Source organism: Oncorhynchus gorbuscha, linkage group LG15 (genome assembly GCF_021184085.1).
Source record: "Oncorhynchus gorbuscha isolate QuinsamMale2020 ecotype Even-year linkage group LG15, OgorEven_v1.0, whole genome shotgun sequence".
Lineage (NCBI taxonomy): Eukaryota > Metazoa > Chordata > Actinopteri > Salmoniformes > Salmonidae > Oncorhynchus > Oncorhynchus gorbuscha.
The window spans coordinates 65,622,203-65,641,055 of record NC_060187.1 but is presented as its reverse complement, the minus strand read 5'-3'; the positions used below and the strand labels follow the sequence as shown (position 1 = coordinate 65,641,055).

At 42.6% G+C, this 18,853-nt stretch overlaps 3 protein-coding genes across 3 annotated transcripts in view; 1 reads left to right on the top strand and 2 right to left on the bottom strand.

The window, feature by feature from the left end:
* Positions 1 to 1,012: 1,012 nt before the first annotated feature.
* Positions 1,013 to 3,972, bottom strand: LOC123997142 (tRNA N(3)-methylcytidine methyltransferase METTL6-like). The gene is made up of 5 exons (XM_046301228.1): positions 3,426 to 3,972; positions 3,220 to 3,354; positions 2,959 to 3,129; positions 2,724 to 2,865; positions 1,013 to 1,943 (listed from the first exon to the last, which is right to left on the bottom strand). Exons 1-5 carry the CDS (start codon positions 3,726 to 3,728, stop codon positions 1,789 to 1,791), a joined length of 906 nt encoding a protein of 301 aa, XP_046157184.1. The 5' UTR covers positions 3,729 to 3,972; the 3' UTR covers positions 1,013 to 1,788.
* Positions 3,973 to 4,163: 191 nt separating this feature from the next.
* Positions 4,164 to 10,758, top strand: LOC123997780 (ELL-associated factor 1-like). The gene is made up of 6 exons (XM_046302332.1): positions 4,164 to 4,428; positions 5,006 to 5,100; positions 5,243 to 5,379; positions 5,500 to 5,678; positions 5,776 to 6,021; positions 6,141 to 10,758. The coding sequence occupies exons 1-6, from the start codon at positions 4,326 to 4,328 to the stop codon at positions 6,188 to 6,190; spliced, it is 810 nt and encodes a 269-aa protein (XP_046158288.1). The 5' UTR covers positions 4,164 to 4,325; the 3' UTR covers positions 6,191 to 10,758.
* A 989-nt stretch (positions 10,759 to 11,747) lies between these two features.
* LOC123998360 (BMP-binding endothelial regulator protein-like) overlaps positions 11,748 to 18,853 on the bottom strand; it is a 24,071-nt gene continuing 16,965 nt past the window's right edge. The window contains exons 6-15 of the mRNA XM_046303491.1: positions 18,696 to 18,778; positions 17,938 to 18,037; positions 17,652 to 17,761; positions 17,400 to 17,534; positions 17,079 to 17,183; positions 13,611 to 13,656; positions 12,998 to 13,360; positions 12,558 to 12,894; positions 12,156 to 12,286; positions 11,748 to 12,002 (exon numbers count right to left, since the gene is read on the bottom strand). Coding sequence (XP_046159447.1) covers positions 11,821 to 12,002; positions 12,156 to 12,286; positions 12,558 to 12,894; positions 12,998 to 13,360; positions 13,611 to 13,656; positions 17,079 to 17,183; positions 17,400 to 17,534; positions 17,652 to 17,761; positions 17,938 to 18,037; positions 18,696 to 18,778 — 1,592 coding nt within the window. The 3' untranslated portion in view covers positions 11,748 to 11,820. The remainder of the gene's footprint in view (positions 12,003 to 12,155; positions 12,287 to 12,557; positions 12,895 to 12,997; positions 13,361 to 13,610; positions 13,657 to 17,078; positions 17,184 to 17,399; positions 17,535 to 17,651; positions 17,762 to 17,937; positions 18,038 to 18,695; positions 18,779 to 18,853) is intronic.

Genomic DNA, 18,853 nt, shown 5'->3' with positions numbered 1-18,853 from the left:
CCCATAGCGTGGGGCACAATTGGCCCAGGTTTAGCCGGGGTAGGCCGTCATTGTAAACACTTTGGTTCTGGGTTGCCGAAAGGATGCCCAGACCTACGTGAACCTACCTGGTGATCTAAAGAACCCTTTTAAAACGGCAGTGCTTTGCCATTATCTACTGAATCACTACACCCAGAACAGGCTATAAAAAGCCGGAAGGGAGCCTTTGAGCCCCAAGTGTCAGCAGACAGTGTCTGGTGGGGTTGTGGCATTTCACTGAATGTCACACTCCTCATGTACTGTGGATCCAGCTTCCCTCACGTTCCTGATGATGTGAGAGGAGTGAAAGGTGTTCCCTTGTCTCATCTCCCAAAGGTGACATGGCACAAACCCACACTGACCCAGTCCACTGCTGGAAAGGGCAAACGCGTGGTGGGGTCAGTTCCACATGAAAAAATACACACAAAAAACCTGCACGTGCACCTGCACATACGCACACACACACACACACACACGCCCAGACAGGATAAGCACCTGTAGAGGTTTTTGAAAAGGTTACATGTGATTAAAAATTCAGTTGCTTGCTGCTGACTCATCCTACTACAGGGTCAGGGGTCACTTTGTGGTGTCACAGAAGGGTGGATTTGGAGGGGGGGGGGACAGAAAAAAAAGAGGTGGTCTCAAAATCTAATCCAGATTCTCGTTGTTCAGTGCCTAAAGACATAAAAGCAGAGGTATTCTCGTGGTGGTAACTTAAACATCTCAGGATCTGTTACTGTTGCACTAAAACAAATCCTGCCCACTCAGAATCATTAGGTGCAGAATCTCAGACACCAAGAAGTCAAATCTTGCATAATTGTGTCAGATATGTTACATGCATCTGTCCACCAGATTGTTAGGTGCAAGATATCTACATTAAAACAACACTTTTACATTTTTTACAAGTCAACATGGGTTTGCCAACTATGCACATTGTGTATGAATGCTAGGTAAACATGATCACCTGGAAATATAAAACAAATTGAGCAGGATAAAAAATATGAGACATTATTTATTTCGACTAACCAAGGAGCATTTGATGTTACATATATATTTTTTTACAGGTTTTGTTGCCCCCTTGTGGTAAAAAAATGTATTACATGATTGGAAAAGTTGGCAGCAAAAAATAGTATTGGAACTTTAACTACTCTGAAAATACACAACCAAACCTTTCTCTCTAAGAAATTGTCCATCATATAGACATATAGTTGTATCACTGGTGTGAAGTACTACTTAAGTAGTTTTTTGGAGTATTTGTACTTTCCAACTTCAATTTTTTACATTTCTAAAGAAAATATGTACTTTTTACTCCTATACATTTTCTGACACACAAAAGTACTCGTTACATTTCAAATGCTTAGCATGACAGGAAATTTGTCAAATTGACATACTTATCAAGAGAACACAGTCATCACTACTGCCTCTGATCTGGCAGACTTCACTAAACACAAATGCTTTGTTTGTAAATTATGTCTGTGTTGGAGTGTGCCCCTGGCTATCAGTAAATAAAACATCAATTGTGCTTTCTGGTTTGCTTAATATAAGGTATTTGAAATGATGAATAGCATTTACTTTTGAATTACTATTTAAAACCACACAATTTTTTACTTTTACTCAAGTAATTAATAAAAAAGCATAATCAAACAAACGACACTTAATCAGCCATACGGCAGTGTAGAGGCTTTTGTCCAATGATGTCCATTCATATATGAAGGTCTCAGTCCATTTGTGCCTTTAAAAGGTTTCAAGCATTTGTTGAGGAAAGGGACTTCAGGAGCCCTGTAATTGGTCTGGCCTTCGGAACTTGCTTTGAAGGAACACCCTGGGCACACAAAGCCCCTCCTTCTTATTGACCGTTTCTCGTAGCACGTACTCATTGGTTACACTCTCGAACCCCACCCCTCTGAACAGGTCTGCCAGGAGCTCTGAAACACAGACAGTTCAGATTTGGTATTTTATTAGGATCCCCATTAGCGGTTGCAAAAGCAGCAGCTACTCTTCCTGGGCTCCACACAAAACATGAAATAATACAGAACATTAATAGACAAGAACAGCTCAAGGGCAGAACTACATTTATAATAAATAAAGGCACACGTAGCCTACATATCAATGCATACACACAAACTCAGTCAAATAGGGGAAAGGTTGCATCATCTGTTTTTTAAACCAGGTTTGCTGTTTATTTGAGTAATATGAGAAGAAACGGAGTTCCATGCAATAATGGCTCTATATAATACTGCACGCTTTGTTGCATTTGTTCTGGATTTGGGGACTGTGAAAAGAACCCTGGTCACATGTCTGGTGGGGTAAGTGTGTGTGTGTCAGAGCTGTCTAAGTTGAAGTTTGGAATTTTCAATACATTAATAGTTCTTATAAAAAGAAGAAGTGATGCAGTCAGTCTCTCCTCAAGTCTTAGCCAAGAAAGACTGACATGTATAGCATTTATATCAGCCCTCTGATTACAATTAAGAGCAAAACGTGCCGCTCTGTTCTTGGCCAGCTGCTGTTTAACTAGGTCTTTCCTTGCAGCACTGGACAATAATCAAGATTAGACAATAATCAAGATGAAAAATGTATAAACAGAGAATGAGTCCCATAGAAGAGACTGCTTGTGCGTAATTCGAAAAGACAATAAAGAAAGACAAAAAAACATAAAATAACTACTATGAGGGAAGATGTAGGAGAGGAAAGAGGAATGGACTGACCTTTGGAAAAGAAATAAGACCTGGTGCCATCCTGTCTGACGTAGAAGTTCTCTCCCAGTTTGTTTCCCGCCTTAAACCTCATCATGGCGTGGTCATACAGGCCATAGTCCCTGAACAGAATGATGCCCCCTGGCTTCAGAACCTGACACAGAGAACGTCAATTCAGTCACAAGTTATTTTGAGAGTATTTAAAGTGTTTACTGCAGTTTCATCCTTTTCCTCAGCCCTGTCTCACCCTGTAAATGTTGTCCAGAGCCTGCTGCATCTTGTTTGGGTGGATAGCTGAGAGGACAAATATGAGCGTGGCCACATCCACACATCCCACTGGGACGTTACCCCTCAGGTCATCCTTTGTCAGGTCACACTGGAACACACTGCAGCGCTCAGCGCAGTACAGGGAGTGTTCCTGAGGACAAAATGAAAATGACACTGGATATCAGTGTTGTTTTGTTAAAAGTCCCACTGGCTCTGGATCATCAGTGGTACATCTTCTTACCTTCACAAACTCCACAGCTCGTGGTGAGAAGTCACAGGCATAGACAAAGATGTTGAGGTCTTCCTCCAGTAGTGGGAAGACGAAGTTCCCAACCCCACAGCCAGCTTCAAGCAGGACAAGCTTCTTGACTTCAAACTGAGAAAAATAAATGTATTGGGATGCACCCCTAGTAGGGCACCTAACAACTTCCTACGCCATCTTCTTACCTCAAGGCACACTTTCAGTTCTTCAAACTCTCTGGTGGTCCAATGCCTATCCTTGAAAAAGTGTGTTGTGTTCCTTTTGTAAAACAAGTCCCAGTTTTTTTGTGCCTCCTTTTCCAACTTCATCTGCTTGAAGTCAGACACCAAAGTCTGGTCACCTGTCAGTTTCTCCATCTCTTTCTCATTCAAATTCCTGCCAGTACATGTTTTTCTTTGGACAGGTGGGATAAGACATGGCAACCCGTCTTTGGATCCCTCTCCAGGAAGTACAACATTGGAGGTGTCGTCTTGCTTTGATAGTGCCATAACTTTCACTACTGTAGTTTACGATAGTAGCTTATAGCATCACGTCCTTGACATCCTCAAATCTATTATTTCACCAATCCATATTAAATTATCCAGCTAATGTTAATGGATGGTACTAACACATTATAGTGATAGACTTAATGAAAATGCAGGGAATATTTCCACATACATTGTTGTTGAACGCAAATGTCCAGAAATGTTCTAAGATTTCTCGTGTGGCATGTAGTCTTCTTCGTCCGTGTGGGAACAGTGTTTGGTTACGATGATTCCGGCCTGTTTATATCAGTCAGTAAAAACGTTGTACTTATTCGTATGAGGGAAATTCGTATGATTATGCTAATAGATAATAATACATTGTTACTAATTCTAATGTACTAAATATGCTGATTTGTGGGTGTTTATTTAGGGGTCAACCCAATTATGGTGTTCAGATCCTATCGGTGACATTTCAGCACTGGAACAAAACAGGAAAAGGAGTGTATGGATTGTTTCGCGAAAAATCTTAGCTGCACAGCTAGCTAAAGTATCTAATCATCATTACATTTTTTAACGCAGCATAATTTAAATAAATGTGAATATTAAACTTCCAGCAGAGTCATGAATGGGAGTACAAATCCGCTCTTGGACAAAGAAGAACATGTTTTGAAGCTCGGAGAGAGCTTTGAGAAGAGGCCAAAATCGTCATTTCACACCATCAGATGTTAGTAGCCAGACTATTTTTAGTGATTAAATATAAATGTGTAAATATGTGAAGTTTATTTTACTATACCCAACTTTAGTCACGCCTTTTGACAAGTTGGTCAGCTAGTTAACGTTACCTAACAATGTAGCTTGTTACTGTTAGCTAGCTTGAGTACAACAAAAAAACGAACGGTACGGTACTTTACCAGCAAAAATATTGTAATCAGATTACAAATACTTTTGAAAACCTAGGTAGCGTAAATTACTTTTAAATTCAGGAAGGATGTTTGCAAAAAAATACATTAACACCTTTCTGTTTTCTCAATGACATTCAATTCAGAAGAAAGGTTGTTCCACCTGAACTACCTGAACTAGTCTGACCACAAGTCAGAGACCACTATTATGATGACACCAAATTTGATTGATGGGCCCTTTTGTATGATCTTTACTTCTTCTAATGCCTCTTAAGGGGAAAGTAATCAGATTACGTGATTGAGTTTGGGAAATGTTAAAGTTATGTTACTGATTACAATTTTGGACAGGTAACTAGTATTTCTGACCTTATAATTATCTTTCCCACTCTTTCACACTTGTAGATGATTTCAAACCAGCTTCAATTGACACAAGCTGCGAGGGGGAGTTGCAAGTCGGTAAAGGAGAGGAAGTCACCATCACTTTACCTCACATTCCAGTAAGAGTGGGTGTTTTTGAGTCAACTGTGGTCTTTTGCCTGTACTGTACAATGACAAAGTTTTTTTCTGATAACTCCACTGCAGAAAGATGAAAGCAAACAGTGTACTTGATCATGATACTTGTTATTGTGTTGTTCGTAGGGCTCTACACCACCCATGACAGTATTCAAAGGGAATAAGCGGCCATATCAGAAAGACTGTGTTCTTATCATCAATCATGACACTGGGGAGTACATGCTGGAGAAGTTGAGCAGCAGTATCCAGGTCAAGAAAACCAGGTGAGGGGTTAACCAAAACACTGTCTCAAAAATGCATAGTAACAATGAACCTTTAGGATAAATGTGTTTTGCAGATCATTTGTGACAGTAGATGTGCAGCTGTTGACTTTTGTTTTTCAGAGCGGAGGGCAGCAGTAAGATCCAGGCCAGGATTGAGCAGCAGTCAGTGCGTGCCACTGCCACCCAGCCACCAGCGCAGTTCCGTGCCCCCACTAAGCCTGGTGCAGGGGCCAAGACCTCCCCCTCCCCTTCCAAGGACAACCCCTCCCCTGAGCCCCAACTAGATGACATCAAGAGAGGTGAGCCTCTTCATGTGTTGCCACCACTTTTATCAAGTGATCATTCTTGTTTCTCTATTGACTGTTGCCTCTGTCGCCCCCTCCTGGCCCGGCACAGAGCTGCGAGCGGAGGTGGAGGTTATTGAACAAATGAGCAGCAGTAGCGGCAGCAGCTCATCTGACTCTGCCAGTGGCTCTGGTAGTGGGGACGACAGCTCCAGCAGTGATGGGGAGCATGACGCCCCTCACCCCCAACCTGTCCCACTCCCTCTCCCCCAGATCCAGCCCTCCCCCAACCGTAATCCCATGGCCAACGGAGGAGCAGACAGGCAACAGGGCAGCAACCAGCTGATGAACACGCTCAGTGAGTACCAGGGCTGGTAGGGCCAGTGTAGCACTCTACGTTGGGGGACTACTAATAATTGATCTCTTGATTGAAGTCTGTAGGTGGTGGTTGCAATGTGTGTGTTGGTGTTTCCACAGGGAACGACCTCCAGTTGAGTGAGTCCGGCAGCGACAGTGACGACGACTGAACTGCCCCCATCTACCTTTCTTTATCACACGCTCTCCTCTTTCTTCTCTTTGCCTGGTTCCGTTGTTTTGCTGCTGTGGCAACCGACCCAACTGTAAAGTCTGGTTTTATTATATTTTTTTATATCTCTTGAGAAACCGGCCAACCTTGAGATTTAATAGTGTATTTTTTTGATTAGCTGTATATTTTGTTTTGTATTTTTAAATCCTTTTACATATGAAAACATGCTAAAGAATATATATTATAATGCATATATATATATTTTCTGTAGTTAGAGCTCCTAGTTGTAATTGTTGTTTTCTTGTTTCTTCACAAGGGGAGGGGCTTATTTGGACTATATCACCCCCATCTTCCCTATTTATCTGGAAATCAAAAGAAGGCACTGAAAGCATTTCACCCATTCCATGTTTTTATCAGAATCATGACACTTTCAAAATCAGTCTTTCAAGAGGCCAGGATGCAGCTCACATCAATCTTAAGCTATAGAGGATACTAAAGAACATACTCATATTTTTCATGTAAAGTCAGTTTCAATTGACTACTTACTAAAGTGTTTAGCTGGAATATTGACCTGTTCTGGTGAACAGGTAAATATCAGTAACAGGTGAATGGTAGTAAATGAGCCTGGGTCAATCCTTTACATGTCAAAGCACTTTAGTTGAATTGTAATATCATAACTTTCAGCAGTTTCCACCTAAAGTATTTTGCATTGCTTTAACAGCACCTGTCTGACCTAACAGTTAAATGCAACTAACAACCAGTACTTACGAGTTCATCATACCCTTTATAGCTAATATTCTACTATTTCCACATCTATCATTTGACTTTCTGATTCTGTCTCACTCAATAGCTAGATTGCCATCCAATTGGTGACAGATTTTCATGCGAACATTCTAAAATCTGCATTAAAACAACATGTGCATATTCCCACCAGATATGTTTCCATCAAATCGATGTGTTGCGGATAACAGTATGTGTGTGATGACGTAGTGTACATAAATACACGTTTAATGGGTTTCCATCGCATTTTAAACTACTAATGTTGCGTTATATTGCAAATCTCTGGTCTTTGCACGTGCGCTCTAGCCAACAGCTCACAGGTAGGCTAGTCTACATGATGAGATTATTATGGATGAAGCGTGATTATCTTTTATTTGTCAAGCGGCAGCCTAGCATCGATGATCATGTCACCAGAATAAGACCCTCAATATTTATTGGAAAGGCTCATCACCGTGCACTTTCACCACCATGTAAAGTTTATCATCATTTATTTCATATAGCCTAATAAACTGCATGCTTTCCGTAGTCGTAGTGGAAGGACCACACAATATCATCACATGACTCCAAATTTATTTCGATATGATAGTTATATCAATATTGGCACATGAAGGCGTTTCCACTGCCATTTCTCGCATTATTAATTTTACAGACACACTGTCTACTGTATTTTGTTTTGTCGAAATTTGGAAAGTTTACTGACAAAATGTCCTTTTCCCACCAGACCTGTCGTGGCATTGTTTTATCCGACATGTACTTTACTCGCATGAGAAGGTTGGATGGAAACCTGGTTACTGGCCCAACCATATATCACTGTCCCAAATTCCCAACCATATATCACTGTCCCAAATTCCCAACCATATATCACTGTCCCAAATTCCCAACCATATATCACTGTCCCAAATTCACAACCATATATCACTGTCCCAAATTCACAACCATATATCACTGTCCCAAATTCCCAACCGTATATCACTGTCACAAATTCCCAACCATATATCACTGTCCCAAATTCCCAACCATATATCACTGTCCCAAATTCCCAACCATATATCACTGTCCCAAATTCCCAACCATATATCACTGTCCCAAATTCCCAACTGTATATCACTGTCCCAAATTCCCAACTGTATATCACTGTCCCAAATTCCCAACTGTATATCACTGTCCCAAATTCCCAACTGTATATCACTGTCCCAAATTCCCAACCATATATCACTGTCCCAAATTCCCAACCGTATATCACTGTCACAAATTCCCAACCGTGTATCACTGTCACAAATTCCCAACCGTATATCACTGTCACAAATTCCCAACCGTATATCACTGGCCTAGTTTCAGACCAGTGTAGACATTTTCAGGAGGACCAAAGAAGCAAAACAAGTAGTTTTTAGAATACAGACACCGAACCTCTATTTTTACTTAGAAATGCATCTATTTTCACTAGATGTTGAGTTATTCATAAAATGTAACCGCTGATATAAAATGACCACTTGTTTTTTTCATCAGTTCCATAGATTCAACTGATTTGGAGTGATAGCAGTCACGTTGGATCACATCTTTTAGTTTAGCAACTGTTGTGACAGTGAATATCATTTGATACTCTATATCATGTGTCCTGTAACAAAACAATCCCTAATCCAAAATATCTTGATGTATCCCCCATAGAGATGTGACGTTGTGGCTGTATCCCTGCCATTGTATCCCAGTGGGCACTCCACGTAATTTAAACGTGGAAATGTGGGTAATATTTGGTTGAGACGTTGATCAATGAAATTTCAAACTTTATCCACCCACTCAAAAAGTCAGCCAGAAATGTGTTGAATTTCCGGTGTGTTATCACTATGCATTCAACCATCCAAATGCACAATCAAATTCCAATTTGAAAAACGGTGATTTCTAGTGTAGTTATAATCTAAATGTTATCACTGCGCTTTCAACCATTTTAAACCACAAGGTTCAAATGGGAATAAAATGTCAGATCATTTGTATTTATACAACAATTTGATGTGTTATCACTGCACAATTGAATAGCACGACCAAATGACCTGGATTGCAGCTGAGACTACATTAAAATCACATAGCACAAAGTGATCAATAATGTTCGAGATTCTGCGCAGATTATTATAGGTATTGTGAAGATCTCCACAGACCTGCGGTGTTTGAACATGCACACTTTCAATTATTACATAAGACATTTATAGTTACTGTAGGCTAACCTCAAAATGTGACCATGGATGTGTGTTACTCATTTTAAGATTGAATAAATACTGTTACATTAGTTTGTAAGATAGCCTTAACTTTAGGCTATTTACTGTATTCCAAAAGTCAGCCAAATATCAACATTTTAAAGGATATCGAATGCTTGGATGGTTTCATCCTATTCTTAATCCCATTCTTTAACTTTTATTTTTGGTTAAATTGGAGACGTGAATCCAACATATCATTTGTTAACTTGTCGTCAAGTTAATAGGCTATTTACTGTACTGCAAAAGTGATATTGAATTGTGTTTGGTTGTCAACACAACCAAATATCAACATTTGAAGGAGATGTATCTTTTTTGCACTGATTTAGTATATCTTTAATTCCAATTTGTCTACAAATTAACAATTGATATGTTGAATTAATGTCTCCATCTCAACCAAGAATCAAAATGAAAGGATGTGACTAAATCAAATCAAAGTATAACTGCATTTAAAGTCAGATGTGATTTAGTCCTATTCTTTAACTTAGATTTTTGGTTGAGATGGAGACGCAAATCCAACATATCAATATTTAATTTGTAGATAAACTGGAATTAAAGCCAGACTAAGTCAGTGGCACAGATGGAACTATCCAATCAGAAGATAAATCTCCTTCAAATGTTGATATTTGGTTGCGTTGACAACCAAATACTATTCAATATCCAGTTTATCTACAAATTAATAATTGATATGTTGGATTTGCGTCTCCATCTCAACCAAAAATCTAAGTTAAAGAATAGTACTAAATCTAGTCAAACTTTAAATGCACTTTACATAAACTTTGATGTAGTTCTATTCATTCACTTAGTCCTAGTCTGGTCAGTGACAAATATCAAAGCGAAGCAGGGCTGGGCTTGGTTAAAACTCTGGATGGGAAACCAAATGAATAGCTGTATGTAGATCAACTCTCCAACAGAAGGTGCTACTGAACCTGTTGTTATTTTTCTGATAGTGGATATGTCGTTGTTTCAAAGGTACAAATTCAACATATTTTATACAAGGTTTGTCTATGTTGAAAATTGGTTACAATGATGACATAATCCCGTGGTTGAAATTCCATCCTCAAAATAAGTTGACATTGATAACTTTTTTTAAAATCCAATATATTTTCCACATAGATTCCATGTCACAAAACATTGACAAATTTACGTTGAACCAACGTTGATTCAACCAGTTTATGCCCAGTGGGATGTGTGTTCATAAGGTGCTTACATGGTATTTAACTGGTGCTGTTGTGTGTCTGGGAAATCAAGCAAGCGATGTGTGTACAAATGTAAAATAATGTTTTGTTTTCACAGCAGTTTGGATCCATGTAGTTGGATGCTATTTCCAATTTGTGTCTCTCTGGCATCCAGTGTTATTTCTGACCCATACTGTTACTATCCCAGTACAACCTCTCTTACATTTATCGAGGTGGTTGACTTATTGCGTTTATCTCTAGGTTTTGTGCTTTGAGGTGTATTAAAGTGTGCACATGTATTTAAATTGAATGATCTTTTTATGTGTTGACCTCACATCAGTCAACCAAAATAAAGGAAGAAAACAGTCCGAGATTAGTTTCATGGAAATCATATATTGCTGGTCTTAAATAATAACTTACAAGGTCAAGTGAAATGTACGTCTCGAGGAACACCTTCAGTTTGAGAATCAACACACAGCAACCTGTACACTGAGCATTTAAAAATACAGTACGTTTCTTCCCTGCGACGGTGCAACAACCGGGTCACATATGGGCATTTCTCTTCACACAAGACACTATTACACAAACTAAACAACAAATACATAAATAGCTTTTTTTTCCCTTTAAATCATTTATAACGGAATTAGATTTGCGATTCTGGCTCTTGTTACAACATGTCAATTGATCGATATATAAATTAACAATATCAACAACAAACATAACAATAATAATAATACAAAAAGCTATCTGTTTTTATACAAATCTTGTTAGTTTACAGTATAAAATAATCCTATGCAAGTGAGACCTGGGGGTTCAATATGTTCATTGTACAGTTTATCCCTTGTGCTGGCAGGGTGAACATGCTTGTTCAAGATGCATTGGTTGGTTTCCTGGTTTTGAATGTCTGTGTGCTGCAACAGAGTGAAACACTGAGGCCATATTGGCTCAACACAGAGCCAGCCCCACCCTTTTCCTGAAGGTCCATGGCAGTCTGGATGAATGTCCCTTGAGGGTCCAGTAACTAAAGAAGCAAAGCCACAAAGGCTTTCCCAAAGGGTCTCTTCCTCTTTTAACTACAAGGGTGATGTTTCCCTCCAGATTCCTATCCCATTTGAATGACAACATGGGCGCCATCCTGTGGAAACACAAGGTAGTGCTGGACGAGTAAGATCAACCGACAGCGAAGTTCCAAACCCCAGTTTGTGATGGCCGGTATCTATCTCCCTCAGAGTGGACGAGGCCTCTACCTGACCTACCTGTCTTCTGAGAATCCCTTCAGTCCATCGTTGCCTGTCTGCACAGCTATTCATCCCCCCACACTCACCCCCATGTTCCCCCCCACTCCTCACTCCCCCAGGTATGGACCCCGAGTGCTAGGCAGTGTTGGTTGTTTGGCCCTCTCTCAGCCCCCTTCCCCTGGGGCACTAGGGTCACCGGCCAGGGCAGGCTATGGGCTTGATGCAGCGTCCCTGGAACAGCACCAGGTTGGCTGGGCAGTGGCAGCCGGCAACGCAGGGCTTGTGGCAGGGCCCGATTTCATTCCAGTTGTCACAGGTCTTGGTGCAGCCCGGGCCACAGGTGTCGTACACCGCTCCGTGTTTACACTGGGTCGCTGAGAAGATTGGGTTGGTTAGACAGAACTGCAAATCGCCTAACATAAATGGATTTCAGAGATACGTTGATTCAATTCTGTTGAGCAAATTAAATGTAGGGGGGTCCCCTGTTCCATGAAGTTTAGTGATAGGCTGTGTGTGCTGTCACTCACCCATGCAGGCAGCCTCCGGCTTCCAGTAGACGGGGGCTCCCTCCCTCTCACAGGCCCGGCTGTAGGCGATGAAGGACTCACAGTAACAGTTCTTATGCACCGGACACTCACACATGTCTGTTACACAGGACCTTAAGAGAAACAGAGGGAGAAAGAGAGAGAGATAAGACAAATAAATGTTGAATTAAATTGAATGGACTGGATTAAATGTATCTCCATACTAAGTGGGTTCCATATCCAAAACAACATTGGACATTCTATGCACATCGGAGACAATCAAATGTCACATTTGATATATGAAGAAAATATGACAAGAGCGTTGGAAATGTTGTAGATTCTAGGACAAATCTCATTACAAATGAAGCTCCCCAAAGTTCCGGAGACACCCCAAGAACCACTGACCTATAGAAGGAGGCAAAGTCCACCACCCGGTGACACTTCTGGAACTCCCAGGACTTGAGCTTCTGACACTCCCTGTGAGCGCGGAACTTGACCTTTACACTCCCGGGACAGAGGTACGAGGTGGGCCTCCTGAGGGGCTGGGCACAAACCTCATTCCCCTCCACGCGCCACGACTCTGCAAACTCATCGACCACGAACTTGAAGAGGCCGTCGCTGCCCATGGTGTCATCCCGCTTGTGTCCGTTGTAGTTCCCACAGAGGCCACAGAGACGACCGCGCAGGTGAGGAGCAGCCACCACCTCCACGAAGCTGTCCCCGTCCCACGTGATCTCCAGACCTGAGGGAGAAAGAGACAGAGAGTTGTGCTTCAAAAAGGAGCTAAAATGCACTTTAGCAGTGTTCTTTGGGTTCCAATTAAGTTAACATGAAGCCAGTCTAACCTGCGATGGTGGTGAGTTTGAGCAGGTATCCATCCAGGTCGATGTGGACCCCAGGGCCATGGTAGGGCAGGGCAATGCGCGTGCCGTTCCTCCTCACTGTCAGGTGCTGGTGCAGGCTGAGACTCAGCCCTCCTATCCTCAGCTCCACTGACTGGGTCCAGGAGTAGGAGCGGGTTCGCCTCGCATCGTTCCTCACCACAACCGTGAAGCCAGAGTCAGAGCCGGCGCTGTTTCCACCCCCGCCAGAGAGGGCGCCACCACAGTCTCGAGTCAGAACATACTGGCAGGTTCCTTGGAAGTTAAACGTGCGCCCGTCAAAGGTGTTGTAGTGAGGGTCGCCGAATACGGTGCACACACCTGGCTCTGGAAGGAGTGATAGGAGAGAGAGAAAGGCAGGGAAGGAGGAGAAAGAGGGAGTGTGTTTAATTATGGGCATCAATTTGATCCATTTTTTCCCCCTGTATTTTGCATGAGAAATCTGTGCTTAATACAACATGACTAAATGTCTATTTGAGAGAAGACCAAGAACGAAACAACCGCCACAAAACTGGAAAATGCAACCCACAAAGGTGTGTGAGGACCCAGCTGAGGAAGAGGGGAGTAACTTACTCACTTTCAGTGCAAACCGGGCAGCAGCCTGTCCTGTTCAGGATCTTATTCTAGACGAGGCAGACAGACCGTTAGATACACAGACATAGAGAGAGATCAGCAGGCAGCCAGTCAGAGTGCAAGAGACAGACAGTCAACTGGACAGTTGGACACATTACACATTAATACCCACACACACAGACACAGACAAAGACAGATACAACCAGGCAAACGTGGACAGCCAGACATTGATACAGACAACTGTTACTCTCTGCCTGGTGTATGTGTGTGTTTGCTAGAGAAAGGGTGGGGGGATACGTTTCAACTTCCTTCAGAGGTGCACATTTGAGAACTCAATCCCTCTCAACCCCCACTTACCTTTGCCCCAGGGCCCTCACCCCTTACTCTCTCTCTCTCAATTTCAATTCCTTTCAATTCAAGGGGCTTTATTGGCATGGGAAACATATTATGTTAACATGGCCAAAGCAAGTGAAGTAGATAATATACAGAAGTGAAATAAACAATACAAATGAACAGTAAACATTACACTCACAGAAGTTCCAAAAGAATAAAGACATTACAAATGTCATATTATGTATATATACACAGTGTTGTAACGATGTACAAATAGTTCAAGTACAAAAGGGAAAATAAATAAATGTATTTACAATGGTGTTTGTTCTTCACTGGCTGCCCTTTTCTTGTAGCAACAGGTCACAAAGTGTTCTGCTGTGATGGCACACTGTGGTATTTCACCCAGTAGATATGGGAGTTTATCAAAATCGGGTTTGTTTTCTAATTCTGTGTAATCTGAGGGAAATATGTGTCTCTATTATGGTCATACATTTGGCAGGAAGTTAGGAAGTGCAGCTTAGTTTCCACCTCATTTTGTGGGAGGTGTGCACATAGCCTGTCTTCTCTTGAGAGCCAGGACTGTCTGCGGCAGCCTTTCTCAGTAGCAAGGCTATGCTCACTGAGTCTGTACATAGTCAAAGCTTTCCTTAAGTTTGGGTCAATCACAGTGGTCAGGTATTCTGCCACTGTGTACTCTCTGTTTAGGGCCAAATAGCATTCTAGTTTGCGCGGTTGTTTTTGTTAATTCTTTCCAATGTGTCAAGTAATTACCTTTTTGTTTTCTCATGATTTGGTTGGGTCTAATTGTGTTGCTGACCTGGGGCTCTGTGGAGTCTGTTTGTGTTTGTGAACAGAGCCCCAGGACCAGCTTGCTTAGGGGACTCTTCTCCAGGTTCATCTCTCTGTAGGTGATGGCTTTGTTATGGAAGGTTTGGGAATCGCTTTCTTTAGGTGGTTGTAGAATTTAACGGCTCTTTTCTGGATTTTGATAACTAGCGGGTATCGGCCTAATTCTGCTCTGCGTGCATTATTTGGTGTTTTCCGTTGTACACAGAGGATATTTTTGCAGAATTCTGCGTGCAGAGTCTGTTTGGTATTTGTCCCTTTTGTGAATTCTTGGTTGGTGAGCGGACCCCAGACCTCACAACTATAAAGGGCAATGGGTTCTATAACCGATTCAAGTATTTTTAGCCAGATCCTAATTGGTTTGTGGAATTTATGTTCTGTTTAATGGCATAGAATGCCCTTCTTGCCTTGTCTCTCAGATCATTAACAGCTTTGTGGTGGAAGTTACCTGTGGCGCTGATGTTTAGGCCAAGGTATGTATAGTTTTTTGTGTGCTCTAGGCACACTCCCTCTCTCTCTCACACACACACACACACACACACACACACACACACACACACACACACACACACACACACACACACACACACACACACACACACACACACACACACACACACACACACACACACACACACACACACACACACACACACACACACACACACACACACACACACACACACACACAACCTGACCCCCATCACAGTGCACAAAGGGCTCTCCCTCTTTGAAGCTCTTTGAGAGATGGAGAGATTGGCTTTCAGGGTCTAAATATAGGGAAGCTCTTCTTTACTGTCACTCAAACATCACCCAGACAAAGACCTGACTGGAGACTGTGTGTCTCCTATGGGACGGAGGGGCAGACACGTGGGTGACCGCACTGTGACCGCGTGACAGGTGAACGCTACATGACCACCAGGAAGGTATGATGAGTGGATGTTGTGATACTGTATGACAGGTGACCGCTATGTGACCGTATCTATATTGCAATTGACCGCTAGGTGACCGTGTCTCAGTTGGCTGTTATGTGACTATTACGACAGATGACCATGACTCAGTGACCAAGACACAAACACAGATGGCCGTTAGGGGATATACTACATGACCGTATAACAGGTGAACTCTGTGTGACAACTAGGAATCCATGACTAAGGCAGCCATATGTGAGTGTAATTGTACTGTCTGACTAATGACCCCTTTGACAGTTCATTATACTACTATGTGACCATGATCTGCTCCATAACCAGACAGGCGCGGTGCATATGTGATGGTGGTGGGATGCTAGCTTAAAAAAGAATGACAACGAGCCTTTAATGTCAACTATATGAACGCATCTGAGAGCAGATGACCACTACATTACCGCGCAACAAGCAACCGCTGTGTGACCATAACAGGTGAAGGCTAGGTAACCATTGTAACCCTGTGAACGCTGGTCACTGGCAGCATGAATAAGTAACTGATCATTTGGTCGCTGGAATGCAAAGAATCTACTACATCACCCCAAGACAGGTGACCGCCATGTGAACTGGGACTGTTACTCAGCCCCAAAAAAACTGGACAGCTGAAGGTATGGTTACTGTGGTAAGATACCAGGGTTGTGCCTTGGCCCACTCACACTGTTCTGGCCCAGATGAATCGTTTTTGACTCCTCCTTACCCCTCCACCGCTGTGGATTGAACATGTGGCGGTTAGTCACAGACAGTAACTCTGGACAGTAGACAGCCTCTGTCTGTCTCAGCGGGAGGGGGACCAGATGGATGGGGACATGGTGAGGTGTGAAAGGGACTGTCTCATGTTGATGATTCAGGGAGAACAGAGGGACCCCAGGGCTATGTCCTATAGATATAGCCAGTGTTCATAACATAAGTGCATTTACGTTGCAGATGGGAAATTGCTTAAAGCTGAAATCTGCATATGGTGAAACAGCGCCACTGTCCGCCCCAGAGCATTTGTTCTCGTTTTTATTTTGTTGATGAAACGGAATAGAGGAGCATTCAGCATCGTGGTAAAAAAATATTTGCAGGACATATTCTGCTGTTCTATCACGGGTCCAATGAAGAAAGAAACGGGGTTTGAAGTAACTTCTTTGTTGTTGTAACATCGCAAACGGATGTGGCAGTTTCACCAAGTACGGATTCCAGCTTGAAGGTGAAAGGTAAAGTGAGTGAGCATCTTTTTTAAAGTCTATTCTAATCGATGTTGTCATTCACATCACTTCATTGAAAGATTACTGGAATGAAAAGGTGCAACACAAGACAGTTTGTGATTGGGCCTTGAGCCTGTCACTCACCGAGGGGCAGCTGGTGATTGGCACACACTGCTTTGGCTGGCACTCGATGGCCCCCTTGACACAGGCACACAGGGTGCAGTTCACAGACGACCACATGTCTCCCTCCTAGAGCAAAGGAAGAAGCAGAGAGAGAACCAATCAACCACAACTTCAATCAGCTTATCAAACCAGTATTAATGTCTGTGTAAATATGCATATAATAATAAGGACAACTGCGGTGGATAAGTATCAGTGTTGAATGTTGAGGCAATGGTAAGGTTCTATTCTCCCAGTTGATATCAAGGATGCAGCATTAGGACTTGTTGTCCCAGACTGTCTCACCCGGTAGATCTTGTTCCTGACCCGGCAGTACTTCACTTCCGCTACCTCCACGAAGGATAGACACTCCCCACAGCACTGGTCACCATGGCAACTTCCCGGCCGAGAGCAGCGCTTCCTGCACACCACAGTGGAATTCTGGGAAGGTGGAGGGATACGAGGGAAGGAGAAGGGGTCAGTTATTGATGGTAACTTGGTGATATGGCACGTAGGTTGAATAGAGTTCTGGGGTCTGGTTCCCTGGTCAGTTCTTACCTTGCAGGTACAGGTGGTGCAGTTGTCGTGCCTGAAGGAGGTGCCGTTCTCATAGACCTCACTGTGGAACAGACAACTCCCCATCGACAGGTCAAACACTTTCCTCTGACCTGACGGAGGGAGAGAGTAAGAAAGAAATAAGAGATCAGCTTGATGATAATTATTATGACTGTTATGATGTTTTAATGATGTGTGAGGTCTTAATAATAATTCCTGAACTATGAATATGTTCTCCAGACTTCTATCGGAGAGTCCTATGAGGTATTTGATGAGAGTGGGGTGTTACCGAGGCACTTGGGACAGCACTGTCCGGGCTGAGTGTGGCTCAGGTGGGCGGGGCATGAGAGGACAGGACACACATCCCTGACGCATAGGGTCCGCCCTCCCTGAAAGAACACAGCATCTCATATCAAATCCAAATGTTATTTCTCTCACGCGCCGAATACAACAGGTGTAATGCTTACTTACAAGCCATTAACCAAGAATACAGTTTTAAGAAAATAGAGTTCATGAAATATGTACTAGATAAACTAAAGTTAAACAAAATACCACAATAAAAGAAGAATAAGGAAGCTATATACATAGACGTTAGAACAACGCGGCATTCATCTTCTCTTATGCATTACTCAACTTATCTCCACTTAATGACTGTTTCCATTACACAATACCATTTGCACCTTTGTCTGCACCTGGGAAACTCAGATTGCTACCTTTAACAGCTCACAAACACAACTACTCTACACGCCAGATGGTTGTCACAGTTCCCCCTGGCCTTGTAGCAGTGTGCCCTCATTAACGGCTGGTACAGGACACAGTGTACACTAGTCCCACTGAGGCATTAATGTGTTGACAGACTCAACTCACATTAATGTGTTTACTCACTCACCTCCCCTGCTTGTTTACTAAGGGGAGGAGGAGGAGGGGAAGGGGGGTGTTACCACTGTGAGTCCCCTGAGAGCCAAGACAAACTCATTTGGACCACAGAGGGCCAGTCACTGTACTGTGGGGACTGGATACATGCATGTCTATACAGTGTATACTCACAGTGCAGGTGCATTTAATGCAGGGTTTTCCCTCAGGGTGAAACTCTTCCCTCTCTTTGTACAGATGGCCCTCCAAGATACAGCCTGGAACAGAAGAGACACACAGGTTAGCTTTATTATCGATGTATTCCTTCTTTCACACACACACACACACACACA